The sequence below is a fragment of the Thermobia domestica genome, chromosome 11, assembly GCF_964235325.1.
Source record: "Thermobia domestica chromosome 11, izTheDome1.hap1.1, whole genome shotgun sequence".
Taxonomy (NCBI): Eukaryota; Metazoa; Arthropoda; class Insecta; order Zygentoma; family Lepismatidae; genus Thermobia; species Thermobia domestica.
Genome location: NC_137464.1, coordinates 163,304,746 through 163,327,222, shown reverse-complemented (window position 1 = coordinate 163,327,222; position 22,477 = coordinate 163,304,746). Strand labels below are relative to the sequence as shown.

At 33.8% G+C, this 22,477-nt stretch overlaps 1 protein-coding gene across 3 annotated transcripts in view; it reads right to left on the bottom strand.

The window, feature by feature from the left end:
* LOC145664541 (sodium-dependent nutrient amino acid transporter 1-like) overlaps positions 1-22,477 on the bottom strand; it is a 189,417-nt gene that overhangs the window by 74,751 nt on the left and 92,189 nt on the right. The window contains exon 1 of one of the 3 annotated variants that reach the window (XM_081731300.1): positions 16,298-16,535. The exons of the other annotated variants lie outside the window; for them this stretch is intronic. Coding sequence (XP_081587426.1) covers positions 16,298-16,393 — 96 coding nt within the window. The 5' untranslated portion in view covers positions 16,394-16,535. Of the gene's footprint in view, positions 1-16,297; positions 16,536-22,477 lie in introns of those variants that run through there. 3 annotated transcript variants of the gene reach the window in all.

Sequence of the window (22,477 nt, the reverse complement as noted above, 5' to 3'; positions counted from 1 at the left end):
GTATTTGAATAACGTTCTGCAAGAAGCATAATATGAAGTATTGCTGATTATTCTTATCACTTTCTTCTGGACTATAAAAACTTTCTTAAATTCAGTGGATGAACCCAAAAAGCTATTTCATATCTGATTTTGCTGTGGAACAGTGCATGGTAAGCTGTTAAAACTGTTTTTCTGCTTAAAATGGAAACAAATGACTTTATTAGGAAATTACAGATGATAATTCATTAGGATAATTGACAATATTATTATACATATGAAAATTATGTATTTAGGACTTTACTATATTATTATTGATTGAAAATATACACGATAAAATTAAATGGTATTTCTTTTCACATGAAATTCAACAAAACGTTGAAGTTCTAACAAACAAGATTTGGAAACATTTTGATTTGAATCTGAACGTATCGGAAACAAACTGATGTTCTTTTATACTGTAGATCTTTAACTTCAAAACGAATTTAAAAATGAGATGAAATGAAATTCTGCTTCAGATAATTATACCTTACGAGTTGACGTAGAGGAATGGAAAAGATACATAAATAAATGATAACGATGGAACGAGTGAAATAAAAAAGTACACAAAAAGGAGGAACATCGAGAAAAACAAGGATAAGATCGACCTTAAACTAGGGATGGCCAATTCTGGAATTTTTACCTTCCAGAATTCAGAAAGTAAAATCGAAAAATTCCGGAATTCGAGAAAATTTTGTATTTCGGAAAAATCCGCATTTTGGAAGAATTCCGGTTTCGGAAAATTCCGGAATTTTTAAGAATTCCGATTTTTTTTTAAATTTCAGAATTTTCTAAATTCCGAAATATTTCCGAAATCCTGAAAATGTTGACCATCCTTACATCAAACTTACACGTCCCGGTATTGAAGCGAGACCCTTTGCACCAGAGTGCTCTTTCATTAGGTCATTCAATCCTGTAAATTATGCTTAGTAATCAGCAAGAGTGGACTTATTTTCAAAATAATTTGAAAATAAAGACAATTTCTTTAATGGCATACAAGGCAGGTTACCTTCAAATTAAAGCAAATAATTATTTATATCGACCCATCAGTACGAAGTTTTCGAAGAAATATGTTTTAATTTAAATGTTATATACGTTTATAATACATAATTTTGCTGGTGTTTGTATCCAAATGAATAAACTAAACCACAGGTTAAACATCGCATCCAATTTTCACTATTTCTCAACACACTTTTAATTTAAGCATTTTTTGAAAGTAGATTCAATAATGCACTGGCCTCTTCGCAGAAGGTATGTGAGTAATAACTGTAATAAAGATCTAAGACTCAAGGGTGCTTTTCTCTCTGGTAAGGTAAGTCACATTATCCTTAATATATTTGAGGATAAGGATATCGAGTCAAAGTGAGTAAGGACGAAGCAAATGATTTGCAACCAAAAATATATTTTTTCACGAATTCAACTTCTACGCTATAAAGATAAAATAAAACAAAATAATTCAAGGTCCCTTTTTCCTTGTTGCAGCAACGATAATGACCATTGGCTAAGTGCAAAATAGTACGTCTGAAATAGCTGGAGAGCATGAATTACGAAAATACTGCATAGGAAGGATATTATTCAGTGCTTCCAGCCGTTTCAAAACAACCTTTTCTATTATCAATACAAGAAAAAAATAAAAGATTGTAGCAGCCGGCAGACATAAGGAAAAGAATGTTATTGTCAAGTCATAACTGCAGGTGTGGGACTGCGTAATCAACCTCTTGGTGAATAGAAGAAATAATTATATAGTCACGGCAAAAGCAAAATACAAAACGCCTAGCACTTTAAGTGCATAAGGAGAAAAATTAAAAGTGTGTGTGCAACGAGAACAAGGAAAATAATCAACTACTGATAGCATTAAAAATATGTAGAGAAATGAAAAAGACAGTTATTATTAATTAACAGTATGTGAAAGGTTATAAAATACAGAATTATTAATATTTTTTGTTAAGAAAGATTCGTAAATTGTGTTGGAATGTCATATTTCATTAGAATTCGAATGCCACAAGGAAGTGACCCTGAAGTATGTCTTCAAAAACGATAAAGTAAACCTCATATACGAAGGTCACACACATTTAATACAGAATGTGAAAATTAAAGCAGGTTGAATTTGTCAATTCCGACTTCCGGTAGAGTCGATATGTTTAGTTCAACTGCCAATAAGAAGTAAAGCATTGTTTCTCATTTATTTACTATAATCTGATATCCTTTCTCAGTATTAAGATTATATCAGATCGGATCGACAGCTTAAAGTTTATTCGAACCAGTACGTGGGTTTGTATAAGAAAAATGTACACTTCTATCTTGGCTGTTATTACTGGACCTTATATTCTCTCGTATTTCTTTCAAACAGGTCATGATGTCGGTATTTTTAAGTAAGAAAATAAATAATCAAAATCTCTGTCTGTCTGGCGTTACAACCTATGAAGTTCACGACCTGTCACATAGATGGCACAAATTTCAGGATGATACTCCCCAGTGCGTTGGCTCTATGCGCTATTATTGTTTGTTTATAGACCGGAGTCTACTTTGGCTTATTTCAAGTACCTCCCTAACTCACTCATGATGCTATTAAAAATGGATTCTTTTAAATCAAATGTGAAATTAAATCCGTAACAACGCATTTTAAGTTGTATTGGTTATGTGTATTATTGACTTCATGTTCCAGAATCGCTACATTTGTTCCGTTTTATTGTCATGGAAGTCGATATGAGACTGGATCTCCTGGTTCAAGTGGGATTCAAACCAGTACTCGGGTTTGTATCCGAGGAAAGGCCTATACCGGATATAATCCGTGACCACGCGCACAGAACTCAGGCGTTAGCAAATTCGTCACAAAACGGCAAATATGTGAAACCTTAAGTAGTACGTATCTATCTATTTTAAACTAAAACAGATAATTTGTAGATATTCCTTTTTCGTCTTTTAAAACATTGAGTATTGTCCCTAGGATAGCTTTCCTTGTTAGAAATATACATACAAAATATTATTATTATTATTATTATTATTAATAATAATAATAATAATAATAATAATAATAATAATAATAATAATAATAATAATAATAATAATAATAATAATAAAAACTGGTTCAAACTCTTTTTGATATATTCTTCGTGTCAGTTTTAAAAAAGAAAAACTAGTCTTATTTCATGCGATAAAGACCGAGTTATTGCATGCGATAAGTACTGTCAGTTTATTTTCTTTCTTTTTAACTAACGTCTTTTATGTATGTTGTGTGTTTTGTATTTGGGTTAGGTCATAGCATATCCAAAGGTGATAATACGAACTACAAACCGAAGCTTTTCTTTCACAAATTATCACTATCCATAAGACAGCAGACGAAACTTACTTATCTGAGTTACTGCTAGTAGAAGATGAAATAAAATGGAAAGTGTGTTAACAAAAGGAAAACGAACAATTAAGAATTCGATTGTTTGGGAGGATTAACATCCTTTTTCGGTACCAAGACTAAAAGAGATGGTTTAGAGTCCCGACATAGATAATGTTCATTGAATTGCTTCCGTGCTAAAATGCCCTTTGCCTTTTTGAAAAGAATTATTTATTAGTGTATTAACGAGTAAATGTCGAAAAACATTTAAAATCATTATCATGATTCGAATAAATTTAAAATGCATAGTAATGATTGGATATTATAAGGCATGTATTGGTTTTCTCTGTAGTTTAACTAGGAAGAGCAAGGTCACTCTCTTCCAATAACTCCAACAACGCGCGAGGTAATTTCTTATACGAAAACAAAGAAGTAAATAATGAACAGGGATCTCCAAAACGCCTACTTTTAGAAATACAAGCTGCCGAAAGTTTGTGATAAGGTAATGAAGAAGTTAGTATTCAATAGAAACATATTCATATTTCTGAACCGTGAAGAACTTACCAAAAAAATTTTCGAGAATAAATTGAACTGTGTTGTATTTACCTGTTTATTTTTTAGTTTTACGTCACACGCATATGTTCTTTAGGCTAAAGGGGACGAGAAGAAAAGAATGATAATAGTGGATAGTGAGAGAATAATAAATTCGATTAACATCTACACCCTCGAAGGAATTTGAATCAACAACCCACAGATTTTGAAACTCCGAGCCTTGGAGCACTTCGCCCTACAATCTAATTCCCAACTAACTAATTAAATAATTGCTGGAAATTCACGTAATAAACTGGGTTTTCTTGTAAAATGTGTTGTTAAGATAAGGAAAATTTACAAACACGGATATTTAGAGATTTGTATTACATATGTTTTTATATAATTTATCGTTTTCTTTAAGAATACCATAGTTTCCAAGCTATACATCCTGTAGTTCTAGAAGAAAGTTTTCAAGCCATGTTTATTACGATATCTTTAATTTACCATAAAGAATCACCTCTGAAAGCTCGTTTATTTATTTATTTATTTATTTATTTATTTATTGAGTTATATATATTTATTTATAGATTGTGCATGACACTAAAGGTAGCGAACCATATGAACTGAACAGAACCCGAGCCGACTGACTATCTGGATACTTTAAAAATAATATTATATAATTACCTTTGTACGAATCACAAAAGAGTATTTTCTACCTTAATCGAAGAACTTATGTTCAGAATACGAAAATTATCATTAAATTCTATTTTCTCACATTATTATCTACTAGCAGAATGTCTGTTCTTCGTACGGGGAGAATATGTTTCGTTTTGCAGCATCGGAAGTGTCACTGTTCATCTCAGCTACCCTGAAAACTATGGATTCGACACGAATATCGGTCATTTTCGATCATTTTTATGTATCTCCCTCTTCCCAACACTGTCAAAGCGAAATGATTAAAAAAAAAAAACATTCCATGCCCAAACCTCATCTATATTAAAAATTTGGTTGAGATCGGTCGCGTGGTTCAAGAGTTATTAAGTGACATAGTTACTTTCATTCGTATTTATATAGATTATAAATTATTATTATTATTATTATTATTATTATTATTATTATTATTATTATTATTATTATTATTATTATTATTATTATTATTATTATAAATAGTTGTAGTAGTGATGATGATGGCATTACAGTAACTACAGCTATAATAGTGATCATTTAACGTAACGAATCTTTTATATTTTTATATTTTACAAGTAAGCAATCGTTAACTAAGGATAATAATTGCCATTGAAAATGAGTATTCACTTTCAAACATACATGATAAAAAAAATAATAAAGCTTTATAGACGAAAATATAATACACCCAATACAGTTACACTATTAACCTGTATTGAGAACTTTATTCTTACTCTACTCTTATTCTAATGACACAGTTACACATAAAAGACTCCGAGAGAATACAGAAGTGTTCTTGTCGCCTTTTATCAGAAGTCTTGTATCACACACCAATCAACTTTTGAAGGCAAAAGAGAGAGAGAGAAAAAAGTTCAATATACTCTGTGCGAAAGCTTGAAGTTTTGCGTGTTTTTTCTTTTTTAAGAAAGAAAGCCAGACAATTTTCGGAAAATGACTAAACTAGGTCGTTTGCGTGAGAATTTGTCCCGTACATGCAGTATACAGAAACATTTTATTCACAAATGTTGAACCGGTAGATGAGAGAGTGTCGAGGACATGTTTGGAAGTTCGAACAATGTCATTTGCAGCTTCAGTTTTTTAGAATATGGGAAAATTTCACTTGACGTTACACGCAATAAAATGTTAGACTACTCATTACGTATTTCCAACGCATCAAACAACAAATAAAATAGACATTAGTAAGAATCAGTAGTATAATTAGTTGGTTGGGGAGTCACCCATATAAAGAAATTAAAGATTTAATATTTGGTTATTTAAATTAAAGTAATTTTCGAGAAAATCTTTTTATTTATTTTCCCTCAAGAAAATGTTTAGGAGTTTTGCTTATTTGTGGCTATCGACATGAATGATGCTACGATGTAGGACCTTTGGAGGTTTCTTTTGCGTCGCACTGATTTTCATAAGGAGAGAGTGAACAAATACTAGTAAACTGAAAGGCATTAAGCTAGTATTAAAGTTGAAATAAGCTTTACAATCGTAATTACCTATTAACTTTCACAATTACGACAATACAATGATCAAAATTTAAACTTACCACTGTTTATTGCAATAAGTGTAGTGAGGATAAACTTAGGTGGGCATGTTTAATTAATTCACCTGTGTTTACACCCCCCGTCAACAGCGAGGCTATATTGGACATTGGTTGGTTGGATGGGAGTTTAGTGTCCCTTTCAGCACCGAGCTATATGAGAAATGGACGTAGAGCCTAAAGTGGATACAAGTCATTTGAGTTCCCGTCAGGAATCTAACACTGGTCTCCTGTACTGCTATATAAGACGTGATCTACAGGTAAATCTGTAATCTGAACCATTTTAGTGCGTGCAGTGCTCACCCACTGGGAATCGAACCTGAGATATGCCACAAGATACATGAGCCAGCTAATAGACCAGTGAGGAGTAGCTACAACAGTACGTTTTTAACGATAGGTGCAGTGCCCTCGCACATTATGCTGTGATCCAATAGTTTCAAGAAACAGTCCCTTACAGTTTTTTTTATATTATATATGTTTGGCAGGATTTGTTTCCTTGACTGCAATGCCTACAGGCGAAGTTAATAACCAGATTGGGAACATAATTTTTCATTAAATTGATAAATCGAATTTTCATAATATTATAACGTTTTTTTTTTTTGTACAAAAAAACATAGCAAAAAGTTCAAAATTTGAATAAAATTTTGTCCACAAACCAAGTTATCTTGCGCTTGTCACAACCAACTCAGTCTCCTCTTCTACTTTTTCTGGGAGGGGGAAAGGAGAAGAGAGGTAAACTGGAAGGATTGCGCCCAAGTACTTGAGGGAGATACGTAATAATGCCAAGCTATCAACAAGTATGCAAATCAAACATTGAAAAAGACTAACAAGACATTACAATACGCAACACTAACGACAAAAAGCAAATAAGAACATCATTCGCAGCATGCAATCAACATTGCTTTATTATTTTTCGTCGTAACATCTAACGCTGAAAGTGAAAGCTATGTTGAAGGAAAATATATATATTTAGTGCGTGAAAGATTTTTTAAAAGGAAAAAAACTGGCAAGCATTCCAAACACGAAGTCACTACGTACACTACGGAAGAAAACGACAACTAAACTGATAAGATATTTGGAAAGGAAATACACAAACAAATGCCACAATCAAAGGCACGGACTATGACGCTAAGGAAACATTCACCTCTTTGCAGGAAGTACTTAATTTCACTAATAAGATTTCACTTTTTTTTAAAAAAAATCTTCATATATATATATATATATATATATATATATATATATATATATATATATATATATATATATATATATATTACAGTATATATAGGGCAGACGCACACCCAAAAATTTTGTTGGGTGGGATTCAAAATTTTTGGGGAAGAGTCCAATACGCCTGTGTATTATTGAACGAGTTATCTTGCACTAGAAGAGACGATAAGTAATTGTTATCTTAGAAAAAATGATAGAATTAGATTATTTTTAAGAAGAATAGATTTTGGATATGGATTTGGTTTCAACGTTCCTTTTAGCAGCGAGGCTATATGAGACATGGACTTATAGCCTAACGTGGAATCCGAAGCACATGAGCTTCCGCCAGGAACCGAATCTGGCTCTTGATAATAATAGAAAGAGTACGTATACGATGTAACATTAAATCGTTAAGCTACATCAATAAGTTATGTTAAACCAGTACAGATGTGTTAAGAAATCATACAAATGTTAGTTGACTTACGAAGTTTGGGAGGGGGGTCCGGACCTGGTGAGCCCCATGCGTTTGTGCGCACTTGATGTGGCGTGATTCCAAAATTTACTGTAAGTTCGATGGCAGTGGTGAGATGACAATTTGATTTAGAAAGTGGAATTGTAGGAATTCAATTGTACACTTTGAAACAAGAAATACAAGCGTTTCGAATAATTTATTTTCTTACTGCAAACTGTTCTCAATCTATACCATTAGGTACGAAATCACTGTAGGCGTGTAAACTATGATATTAGGGTGGTCCTTATTTTTTCGACTTAGGAGATTTTTTTTTTTTGGTAATCTCACTCTCTAAAATGTTTCCATATCAGAATAAAGTAACCCATGAGAAAAAAAAGCTCAGTTGAATAATACTAAAAGTACCCCATGCAACCTTAGGTGTTTAATGCATTTACAGTATGCAATATGAGGCGAATTATGGAGGTAAAAACTACTAAATCATTAAAGGTAAGTTGGAAATAACATGTGATGTGTGGTGTGTTTGTGGTGAAAACCTACTCTGAAACAATATGTAATGTAACCCCCGTTCCTACTTAAAATTTTGTACCTGAATCCATGATGGTACTATATAGCAGTAGGTCCAGTTTTACTTCCGTTCTTCCTATTAAAGATATGGTATCACTCCTCCTAGTCGTTCCAAAACATATAAGGTACCTTCGTTTCATATACTTTCAATGCATGACATATGTAAGGTTGTTTGAGGCACCATTTAATATTCGATTTCTCATGGGTTACTTTGGTCTGATATGGAACCATTTTCATGGGTGAAGAAACTCAGAAATCGAATTCCCTAGTATATACAGTATATATATATATATATATATATATATATATATATATATATATATATATATATATATATACTAGCAGCGTTCACCCCGCTTCGCTGCGGTCACCCCGGAACGCAATAAACTTTGTTACTTAGATAATTTTTACTTTTTCGCTTTCAAGTGATATGATAAAAACCATAGAAGATTGCAGTAAATGTTAACATTATATCGCCTGTCATTTATGTTAACCCGCCCCGCTTCGCTGCGGTCACCCCCGAACGCAATAAACTTTGTTACTTAGATAATTTTTACTTTTTCGCTTTCAAGTGATATGATAAAAACCATTATAACGCCTGTCATTTATGTTAACCCGCCGAGTGACACGGTCATGCGGGTTGCATATAAATACGTTTATTTTTATACCTATGATGAACTAACAAAGGATTTGTACGTAATGGACACCTGAATGGTCAATTATCTCAAGACACTGGTAATTGAAAATTAAAGTGATATGATAAAAACCATCTAGGGTCCAAATCCTAATAACCCCCCAAAAATAAAAGAAATTGGTTCAGCCGTATTAGCGTGATGAGCGGACAAAGGATTTGTACGTTCTCTTTTATATATATAGATATATACAGGGGCGGATCCAGAATATGTTCAAGGGAGGGGCTAAACCATATTTTGCAGTTTTATCCAGTGTAAAGCAGGACTGAAGCCCATTTTATCCAGTGTAAACACCTGAACGTCAAGGGGGGCCCTATAGCCCCCCTTGGATCCACGCCTGTATATACCTATATATATATATACCTAGGATGGTCTCGGTTTTGAGGAGTCGTCCCGGCATTCCGGCTGCTTTCGTGTTTAGGCCGGTCAGACGGAGAAATTTTGTTTATAGTCGCAAAGTTATTGAACAAGTTCTAGTGCTTTTTCCATTGTGGGCTACTGATATTTTGGGTTTACGATCTGGTAACTATTTAAATTCTATTTAATACGAGTTGGGATCTATAGTCGTACATCGAGTCGTCGTGTTGTAGTGTATGTAGTAGAGTATTATTAATAGTTGGTGTGTATTTCAGTTGGTTCACGGTGCCTAAAAGGTCATGTACTGTACATTTAAAGATACACTGAAAAAAGATAATATCATTGTACATGTGTCTTGTTAAGTTGAGAATTTATCACGTGGCACTAACAAATGTCCCAGTTCGTAGCTTCAGCAATGTGGCAAATCTGAAGACAATTCCGTTGATCTCTGCTTTCGATTCATTTGTTTCGCAAATTAAAATGTAATATGTGATTTCTTTGCTACAAGTAAAAGTGGAAAGGAACTGTCTTCAAGCACTGTCATTAACTTTCAACATTTGTTTTTCAAAAGGACTATTAAGTTTCACTATTATTACAAAGTTTTCTGTTATTACAATTATTATATAATCATTGCAGGCTATTACAGCTAACTCAGAAGCTTCTATACATTATGGTGTCTTCTGACCTCTTCGACTTTACATAAGTCATCATCATCATCATAGGTATTCTGCCTCTATTGGCAGGTCACTTGCCGCAGCTGAGAAGCTTCCACGGTCCTCCGTTAACCATTTCGTCTTCGCGTACGATCTTTGTGTTTTAATATCATCCATTAATTGTACTCTCCTTCGCCCCCTCCCTCTCTTTCCCGCCACCATACCTTCTAGGACGTCCCTCATGATACAATATCTTCTTAGGCAATGTCCCAACCAGTTTCTCTTCCTCTTCCTAATAATATCTAAAAGTTTTCTTTTCTCACCCACCATTTCTAACACTCTCTCATTCGTTTTCTGCTCGACCCAACTAATTCTTTCCATTCTTCTCCACACCCACATTTCGAAGGCTTCCAGTCGATTTTCGTCACCTTTACGTAATGTCCACGTTTCCGCCCCATATAGTACAACACTCCACACGAAGCATTTTATGAGTCTTTTTCTCAACTCTTTATTTAAGGTACCATAAAACAGACTTTTCTTCCTCCTAAAGGCTTCTTTCGCTATTCCTATCCTTGCTTTTATTCACGTTCGCATTTCATGTCATTACTAAGAATACTACCCAGGTATCGAAAACTATTCACTTGTTTTATTTTCTCCCCTCCTACTTTTATATTTGACACAGACCCCTTCGTTCCAATCACCACTTTACATAAGAGCAATCTATTTTTATACTGTTCATGAACTATAGTATTTTCTCCCTTCCTTCTACAACGACTTCTGTCACCTCTCCTAAAATGCATTTTCTGTTTAAATAATTCTCTAAATGGTTTCTTTTTCTCTTGTTATTTTCTTATAAGATGGTCGTTTACTCAATTTCCTCCAATACTAATTGTTCTTTTCTTTCTTTACTGGCATTTCCTGATTTATGTTTCAAGTAAATAGTATTCTAGTTGGTATAATTTGTTATAAATGCATTTAGAACATATTGTAGTGGTTATTATACTTTCTTTGTCAGGGCGCGAACGCCAGAGGACCATGCCTTTAAGTTTAAAAAATAAACTATAAATATAGACTTAAGAAATCAAAAGATGTTAATAGGGAACGAAACAGTATTAGGAATTTAAGTTTTTTTGAATACTATCTTGTCGAGAACGTACTGGTATGCTAAGGCACCGTTTATATCGTTTTCGATAAAAGCATAATATTTAATTATTGTCATTATTATTTTACTGAGACAAAAAATATCTTTATTTACAATGCAGAATGAAAATAAATCGATGAAACCCATGAAAACCTAAACCTTAAAATCTAGTACCGATTCTTCCTCCTTATGTATCTATACGTGTGGATAGACAACAGATATTGCAAAGGAAGGGGGCAATGTAGTTCTGATGAAGCACGTAAATCAATCGAAAAACCCAAATTCGTTTACTTTGGCCATTACAAAATCTTTAGAAAAGAAAACAGATCCGGGATTAACAAACATACTTCTTTTTGTGTAAACACTTAGGCCTATACGAATATTACGTAGTACACGAGCTCGATTCTTTATCAATTCTTATTTCCTGACTGATCTTAATCAAATTTAAATCATTCTCAGATCTTAACTATAGATTGTAGTAAAACTAGCAGTATATAAAGTTCCTTTTCAAACTATATTTTTTTGTATGTTTATGAATATTAGTAAACAAAATACGTTAATTTTTAGCACACACGTTCCATAATACTGCACTAGCATTTTAAACTAAGCTTTATAGTATTATAGGACATTAATTCATGTATAGGTCTCTTTCTATACAATATAACTTTTTGTATACGTGTAGTTGACGTATACGAGGAGCAGTCAAAATTTTCACGGAATATTTTTTGTAGCTCTTTATTAACACAATGTAAATACTTAATCACCTTGAAAGTAAGTACCTTCGAAACACAAACACACTTGCTCAACCGCTCCTATGACTGCTGGAAACATCGGCGAAAGTCGTCTTTTGGTATCTTCCGAAGTTCAGAAGTCTCGACGGTCTTGATCTCTTCCACGTTGGCGAAACGTGTATCTTTAAGGCCCATTTTTAGCTTTGAGAAGAACCAAACACTCGATGGTGCTAAACTGTTTCTGAGGCTATCAAAGTCTCTGATGCAGATTTTCCCAATTTGCACACGAACTTGATGTTTGTGCGTTGCTCGGTCTGTAAAATTGCGCAAACTGATCACCACACATTCCTGCATTGAATTACATTATTCGTACACTGCCTATTATGACCGGTTCACACTTGTCAAATTCATAATTAGGCAACCTAAGAGCTGTACAAGATTAATTGTAATTGCATCACAAAGGCCAAAACTACAACTGATCAGGAACTTTTCGACTGCTCCTCGTATATTTTACGTCAGTAGATCGTAAACTTGTTGGTTCTTTTTGAGTTTAAATCTCATAACTCTTTGACAGGAGCAATCTTAATTAAGGCATTACACGATTTCACGTATCAGTATTTCGAAATGAAAAATAAGTGACATTTTCCTTATTGTTGATAATATACGAACTAGACCTAACAGGAAAGAGTTGGCTACTAAGTTTATATTTGTGTAAGGAAACCTCTTTATGAGTTGCCTATAGCTTTAATCCAAAAGACTTTCTATATCGTTATGTTTCAAAAGATGCATCTTCTTCCAAAGTGTACCTTTAACAACATTGTGCTTGACGTTTTCCTCCTTTCTCTTTGACTATACATAACCGCCTCACGTCTGCCATCACTGACATATAAAAATGACTAACCTGTTGGTCAATCACCTCAGGGCTTTCAATTAGTATTTCTCTGATACTAATTAAACGTGCTGTATGTTCATGCCTTTCACATTCACTTTGAAAATGCAAATAGCGAATAGTGTTTACAAATTGCAACTCGATGAAGCATACGGAAATTTTTATTTTTTTATTTTTATTTTTATTTTTTATTTTTATTTTATATTATTTATTTATTTATTTATTTTGCATTTAGTTTCAAAATATACGGTACATCTATAAAGTCTTGAAAATAATATACTTTCACAGGTGAAGCGAACTATTGTAGCACTTTTCTCTTGTCTAGTTGTTTCATCACCAGATCAAAGGGTCATTTACGGGCCTTTGATGCTCGGGGTTCTGGGTTCAGTTACTAGATACTGAAATTTGAACGCATTACAGTGGTTTAGATTCCATCTTAAACTGTAGATCCATGTCTCGTATAGCCTTGGTGCTGAATAGAGACAAACTCCAACCAACCAGCGTATGTATGGTTGAAAGTATTGATACTTGAAAATGAAATTAAATATTTGAATTTTACGTCCAACGGATATGCCGGCTAGGTTAAAGGAGACGGTGATGATGAGAAATGAAAAAATGGTGGAATGAAGAAAGTGGGAGGAAACGGGATAACACTGAGAAAATCCATCACACGTTATTTGCCCACTACAAAGCTCACTTGTCGCGAACTGGAATAGAACCAAGGACCTCATGCACATGAGATTGTGAGAGAAAAGTGAAAAAGTGCAAGTCAACTTACAGACATGATATTATCCAAACTAATGTAACCTGAGATAGAACAAAAATTGACCCACCATGCTCCTCTTAACATTGAAATGAAATGAAATATTTCAGTTTAACATCCCATGTTATGTTCTTTTGGGCTACGGGAGATGATGATCAAAACAAATGAATGATTATGGAATAACTGGTTGTACGAAAATGTGCAAGGAAAACGGATGTACCAAGAGAAAACCCACGGACACAATGTTGTCCGCCACAGATTTACTTGGGCGGGGATCGACCAGAGACAAAACGCACCAGAGGTAAAAGCTCTACTACTGAACCACCATGCCCCCAACTTCAACATTAATAAAGATTAATTTTAACAATAACTGATCTATACTATTATATATGAGTAAAATTGGCCCATTCATCAACCACAGAACATAGCTAGAAACTTGAAATTTGGACATGAATCTCTTTTTATCACGGAACGAAGGAAAAAGAAAGGATTATTTTTCAAATACGTATCCTGAAGGGAGGGGGTCAAACTTTTTGCCAAGAACTCACAAGGAATGAACATGTCATCCGAATCAAACCTAGTCCATTCGATAAGCATAACAATGATATGTTCATGCACAAAAAATTAGGTGCCATGGACAACGGAGTAAGCCCCTGGGGCTCACTGACCCTGTTAGTATAAAGAAAGTCGTAGACTCTAAGTGAAATAGCTATTGCATCAACACTGTTCATTGCAAAGTCATGGTTTATAGTTCATTCTCTTCAGCATGAAACAAACTTTCCAGAGGTGCTATGTTTTGGGGCCCATAACGTACTTGAACAGGGAAAATTGGGAGAATTTCCACTTTTACAAGGAAAAAAAAAAAAGAGGTAATCTACAATATTCAAATTTCCAGTTTCATATGTATTGGACCTTACTCTTTCTGTGTAAAGAACGGAATATAGTCTAATTATAAAAATATAGTAAATATAAATGTAAGTAATATGTTTATAATTATATTTGAGAAATGAAACCCAGAAGAGCAATGAATAAATTACCTGTTTCTAGTTACCGTCATCGTGCTAGGTTTTATCTGAATCTACTGTAATTCTATTAGGTTTTAAACGCTGATCTGGTGGAAAAGTGTGATGGCACAACACTGAAATCCTTTAGTTACAAATTATTTGAGAGAGCGCTTCGATTCACTTACAGTTGATCATAAGGATTTTATCTGAGGAACTAATCGTTCCAACGATAGTTCTAAATTTACAACATAATACTATTCTTCTATTTACTTTATTTAAATTATAATTATTATTTCATATCTCAGTTTACTCATTAATATGAAATAAATAATTTTTTGTCGCATAGGTCTGTATATTCATTTAAGGAAACAAAAAGGAAAGAAGTAAAATCTATGGTCCACAGTCCGTACCAATCTTCGCAAGATTTTGCGTACAGTAATGCAACGCGTAACATACTGGAGGTCATTATAATTACTATGCCGATTATTGGAAATTAATGGCAAATTTTGCGCGTGTTGACGCAATTCGTTACAGAATGAGACCGCATGTCTGGATGGTGACAGTGGATACTACATTTATACTACTGTATTATTTGAAAATAATATATGTAAACTGATGGATGGACGCTTAATTGCAAATCTGAAGAGGAGATACGGTTGTCATTCAACTCCTATGTCAAGATCTTAGGAGGGAACCCATGAATTGTTCGAAAATCAAAATTAAAACTCAGGGTAATATATGATGGAACTCTGGATAAAATAAGCTAAAACCAGGGCATTGAGATCCTCTGGGCCTTATGCAGAGTCGTTCTGACGCGTGATTATTGCCATACTAAAGAGTTAGATTAACAAGTTTCCTGCAGTACTCAGGTCTTCACTATGACGCTGATTCTACGTCAAAACGATTTTGCATAAGGCGGTCTTTGTCTCTCTACTTGTATACGCAAATTGGAGATATGTACGAGATAAGCATTCAGACTGTCTCGTCTCGAAAATTTGTTTTTAAATAATGTCTGATCTCGAAAAACGTATATCTTCTTTAAAAGAGATTTATCTCTCTTTATAAACTTTTGTCTTATCTTGTGCGAAACGCTCTAATACAAATGTTGATAATTGGGTCGCAGATAATTTATAAGACAAAAATCAACTGATTCGGTTCCACTGCCGGAAGCAAACAGTACAGCTTACTGCAAGAAGATTAAAGGAACGCCAATGATCATAATCTAGCATAACTTATAGAAACTGCTGAAATTCTGGTAGCAATATTTAAATAGCTATAGGCCTGAATTGATCTTAAATTTCCAGTATTTTGGTATGGGATCTTTAACTTCGGGATCATGCAGTATCATGTCTCACTGATTTACATAATGATAAGATTGAGTGATCATTTTAAAAGAAGTATGAGAATTATATATTTAGCGAGGTCGTCAAAAGACACAGATTGGAAGAAATAAATAAATCAAGCTTACTTAAGTCGAGTTGTATGTTGAAGTAAAGCAATACGGACTATGCCGTACCTGACTGCCGGGTGCCGGTAGACTGATGACCAAAACCTGTATCCGAAGCATGTTAATACGTAATATTCGTTCTTTTTAAAAATTAAAATACAAGGTTATTAACAGATAATCGGACATCTGTAGGCTGAAGGCAACTAAGAAAATTCAAAATATGTTTTAACGGAATTGATAATCTTTATAGTGCCATTTTTGTACTTACCGCTTGTGGGTCTGCATACAAGTGTTTTTCTTCAAAACATATTTTGCACTTGAGTTCTTTTTTAAGTTCATATATCTGTTTTTGTAGCCACGGCATTATTTTACAACCAAGGTCGTAGATACACAAAATGTTTACGTTTACTGTTGGACAGTCAAGTTCCACTTTCTTTCACTTTGTCTCTATGGTTTAGAAAAGATTAGTTTGACACCTTGAACCGGAGCCGACAATTTGATCCTACTGAGGCAACCCGTACACAGGTGACTGGCAAGGTGAAAAGACCAACCAAGGTAGTCAATTATATTTCCTTCCCCCTGGAGATGGCCAGATAACAATTAAAGACAATTTGTTTAGATGCTTTTACTGATGGGATGCAAAGTTTTCGGTGCGTTTCACTTAACATAAACCGTTATTCTTATGTCAATGGAAAATTTTGCGCCTTCAAGGATACGAACAACATAACAATGTGGAACCTGGAAATACTTTTTTCATAACCTAGTTTTCTATTCTCTTTCTAGAAAATTCGTAACTAAATTAAAAATATTTCAATTCGGGCAATTTCCATTATACTTTTCCTCACAAATATAGTCACTAGTCTGTTTATTTGTTGATACTTTTACAATATTATTTACAAAATAAGAAATGATGTAAGCCAATTAGTTACTTTTAACAAGAAAATATTATTCTTGGGAGAAAATTAAATTTAAAAAGGGCCTATCTATTAGCGAAAAATGTAATTTTTTTTTTAATTACTCGTACAAAATATAAGTTGTGATACAGTGTGAAGATTTGGCTTCTTAACTTAATAAGTATTAAGAGTGTCTTACATAATCGAAGGAATGAATGTGAATACTCGCATTAAAGTGGATATCTGTCTAATGAAACGAAATTTATAGTTTTACGCTCCTCATTAACTCCATTTAGGCTAAAGGAGACGGATAATTAATAAAAGGGTATGGTTATTAAATAACTGGTGGAGTGAGAAAGTGGGAGAACACTGAGAAAACCCAAGGGCAGGATGTTTTCCAACACAACTCGCGTGGCAGGAAATCGAACTCCGTTCCCCTTGAATCAGAGACGCTGTGTAATGACATCATATTGACTCAGCTCTTGTATCCGTGGTATCTCTTACCATAATTCTTAATCTATTCCAGCACTGCACAAACACATTATCAAGCTCTTCATGTTCCCTTTTTGAACCACAATGAAAAACAACACGGCATCCTTCTCTTTACTGGTTTTATCACCGCCTAGTTACCCTAGATCAGCGTTTCCCAACCTTTTTAAACTTGCGGCACACTATAAGTGTAACTTGAATTCCCGCGGCACACTCATGTAGATATTATTATTATTATTTGTAAATATGAAATATAGTGGTAACTTTTTCTTTGATTACTGATCTCCTTCTCACAGGGAAGAAAGCTCGATCACTGATTTCCCCCCGTGGTATATCATTATGCTTATTTTTTTCATTCTAATTTAAAAATAGAAAACAACTGCAATGAGATATGGGACCAAGGCTTTTAAAAATACACTTTTTCTTGAAAACTATCCAACCTCTCACTAAGAAGGAAGATCACTAAATAACGAATGAACAAACAAATCTCTTTTACTTTTAAAACACAAATGTAGGTAATTTGCATGCATGTTTACTTTGTCGAAAGGACAGAATGCATTTTAAAATTTTAAGTTACGAAACAGTCTGCAACAATAAAGAAGCAATAATGGTCATAACAATGATAACAAATACTATTTTCAACATTAAAAATGTACAGAAAAGTAACAGTGTGAAAGTCAAAATTGTAGATACATAGTAGAGGTTCATGTTAATGTTAAATATAAATATACATTTTTCTCTATGTCTTGCAATTTGACTGCTACAGAATTAATAATTTGTTTCGATTTCCTCGCGGCACACCAGCGGCCCATTCACGGCACACCAGTGTGCCGCGGCACACCGGTTGGGAAACGCTGCCCTAGGTAAATAGGCTAGAATCTGCCTCCAGGTAAAACATTCAGATAGATAGTGTCCTGATATACAACACACAAGTGTAAATATTAGAGTATATCGCAATCAAGTTCATATTGAAAAGTATTGCATTCTCCATATTTCAATTGTAATCCTCCTAGGAACATATGGGAAATAGAAAATATCGGGTCTAGGAAAATTCGGTGTAGGAAAATTCGGTGTAGGAAAATTCGGTGTAAGAAAATTCGGTGTAAGAAAACTCGGTGTAGGAAAATTCGGTGTACAGAAAATTCGGTGTACGGAAAACTCGGTGTGGGGAAATTTTGGTGTACGGTAGATTCGGTGTAATACATATTGAATATTACCACTTACGATAATTTACGACATTTCATATTGTGAAAACGAAAACCATATAATGTAACGAATAAAATGTTATTACCTATTTCAAGAAAAGCAAATTTATTTTTCTGCCTTGAGTCCAATACCTTCTTGCATGTCTTTTGCGGGATATTACTATAAACTACTTTTCATCACACAATGAAGCTGACATTTTTGTCACAAATAAAACAATTACAAGTTCAGAGAATAGTTATAGAAACAACTAAAAACACCTTTCCTATATATTACATCACAGAACATATACAAGGTGATTCTTTTAAAACTCATGGATTTCATTTGGGTCTAGAATTTCTAACTGAAGTCCGATTTTCATGCAGTTTGTGGCAAATGATCAAGGAACGTTGGAAGATTGATGGAAGTATGCTTACTGGTTTAAATTCATTTAGGGTAATATCGGCCACGCCTCTAGAGAAGCAGCAAATATTCGCCACTGTACCGAATTGGAATTAGGTGAGGTGCGGTGTGGAGATTTGAGTTTCTTCGTTAGATGGCAATCTAGCGACCGTCAATAAGAAACAGGAAACTGGGCCGTTGCATTGAGAATTATGCTGTGCTACTGTATCAATATGATCAGGACACAGTTACAATAATGTACTCTTTGGAGCAACGTGATTTTATCGTTAAAAAGATTTTGGAGACCGGGATCTGTTGTTGCTACGCAAAGGGCAGTTACACGTAACTTTGCCTTGCGTTCTGCCCCAAACAGGAATATAATATGGTCGCTAGTGAATAAATTGCAAGAAACAGGATCGCTTCTGAGTGAGTCAGGGAAGCATCGAACCCCGCTGGCGGATGTTGTGGAAGATGTCAGTTACCGTCTTTTTAAGTCGCCCAAAATATCTCTCTGTCGTTTGTAGCGAGAAACCGGCTATTCAACATGTGATTTATGTGTGTCACCACTAACACTTAATTTTGGGGGGCGTGGTGGCTCAATGGTAGAGCGTTCACCTCCGATGCTTGGGGTCCCTGGTTCGATCCCAGATCGCGCCATGTAGACTTTGTGGTGGACACACACCGTGCTCTTGGGTTTTCTCGGGGTACTCCCGTTTCCTCCCACTTTCTTCATTCCATCATTTCACTCAATTCTCATCATCACCGTCTCCTTTAGCCTAACCGGCATATCCGTGGGACGTAAAACTTAAAGATTTCATTTCATTTAACTTACACTTAATTTGTATTCTTCAATTTCGCTTCAAATATCCAATATCTCATTCGAACTGTAACATACAATGGGTAATATTTGCTGTTTTTCTTACGGCCTGCTCGATATTACCCCGGATGAATTTAAACCAGTAAACATAGTCCATAAATCTCGCATCCTTCCTTGATGATTTGCGACAGACCGCATGAAAACCGGACTTCAGTTAGAAATTCTAGAACCAAATGAATCCGTGAGTTTTGAACATATGCATATACATATGTAAGATGCAAAAAATATATTAATCTTAGTGGAAAGGGCAATATAAAGCAGGATGGTTTTATCAGATAATATTTGTACAAATAGTTTACTTATTTTCCAATCAGACACTTTAGTTTGTTTGCCTTAAGTTAAGGTAAACAAGTACTGCAACCCTATTGACTCCTTATTGACTTCTCCTTCAATCAGACGTAGATACTTCAGTTGAGGCATTTATTTTTACACCTTTGAGTAGCATAAATAAACTATGTCGTTTTTGAAGAAATTAAATTTAAATATTTATTTATAAAATAGTAATGAAATCGTCTGAACATTTTTGAAAAATCTACAATTTTCAACTTTACCCGTCCAGTAACCTACATTTTTTTTTTTTTTTTTTCAAGTAGAAAATTCTAGGAGACATTTTCCAAAACAGCATAAAAACTTAAGTTTTAAATAAAATGTCGATTGGTAGTGATGGTCGCTTCGCTGTCACAGGAACGGACATTAAAAAAAAAATTCTCGTCATGTAAGGGCTATGAAATGTTAAAATCCGTCCAAATCTAGAATTCAAATTATTTCACGACACATTTTTTTTTTTAAATTTGGTACAGTAGACTAAAATTACGTTCTACACAAAGTTTGAACTTAAAACTAATACTCTCATTTATCCTCAAACTTGAGTTTTTAATAAACCTTACGGTTTACTACAACGAATGTTTCCTTACACCTAACATTCCCCACACCGAGTTTTCCGTACACCGAATTTTCTGTACACCGAATTTTCCTACACCGAGTTTTCTTACACCGAATTTTCCTACACCGAAATTTCCTACACCGAATTTTCCTGCTCCCGAAAATATCATAACTTGAGTTTTTTTTTTTTCCTTCTTAATCCACTTCAAATATACACAATTATGAAAATGTTACACTATACATTGCTGATTGGCTATTTGAAACACTTACATGATCCAAAATAGATGTATTCTTTATTTTGGGGGATTGGTTGGCCACTCTTTTCAACACCGAGGTTATATGAGGCGTGGACTTACAGCTTAAAGTGAAATCGAGACCACCGTAAAAATGCGTTTAAATTTTAATGCTCCACTACAGACTAGCGGAGAAGGCTATAAATGACTGCGAAATGCAGCGAACGTTCAACTGACGTTCCTTATTTAGATATCAAAGCGTACCTAAGCTGTAATCGTTCCACACGATATAGTCAATTTTGATGTGCATAATAAACTTAATAAGTAATTTTAAAGAACAAGTGTTTTACTAGTAGTGAATGATATTTAATGACATTCAGTTTAGGAATATTGTGGATTTCAATTAAAATACACGGAACATATACACGCTGATATATACAATGTCTCAATAAGACACACAAGACACACATGTCACTACTTTCAATAATAATAAACTATATTGTTTTCTCATATATATATATATATATATATATATATATATATATATATATATATATATATATATATATATATATATATATATATATATATATATAAAAGAAAACAAAGTTTCTATATATATATAGTATAAAGGTTATAATCCAAATTAAAGAACACAAATCATGTCTCTAAATTGTCCATAATATTCAAAATTAATAGTCATTCCGATTGAAACACTATTAAAATCATGGATTACCTGAACTGAAGAACATCATAAATGAATTTGACCACATTCCCTTCCAATCCCTACCTTCTGCCATTTCTATGATGTAAATTTTATCTTACCTTGAATGTGGCTCCTGTTAAAACTCAATGACGTAAGTGAGATTTGTTGAAAATTGAGAAGTCTACCAGCAATGATCGTAGCTTTAATTTCTTTGGTGGGGAAGGCAAGAGGAGTAGCAAAGAAACTTTAAGGGGGATTGCTATTTTTTATAATAATAACAATAGTGTTAATTACTTGAACTATATTCAACTTCTCACTTCCACACTTCTTTTTGGCCTATGGCATAACGCGTCTTCGCACCGAGTTGGATGAAGTGGCAATAGTATACAACTTTACTCTGAGACATTCTTTATCTACATTGTTGATTTTAAGATAAAGAGTTATTAATTTTAAGATGTAGAATTATTCTTTTGATAAAAGTGATAAAACAAGGCTAAAGAAAGAAATGATGATTTTATCATAACGTAGCTACATTTTCCCTATATTGAAGGAATATATAAATTCCTCCTGTTCTTAACTTAGTTTTATTTATCCACATTTCACACTGTTGTTTGTATTCATTGCATAGTATTACATATTATGGGCCATAACTTATGGCAGAAAGGACATATTCATTTAATTAGATGCATTGGTCTAGGATTCGAATGCTGTTATTGGCCAAATTCTATTATTATTATTATTATTATTATTATTATTAGTAGTAGTAGTAGTAGTAGTAGTAGTA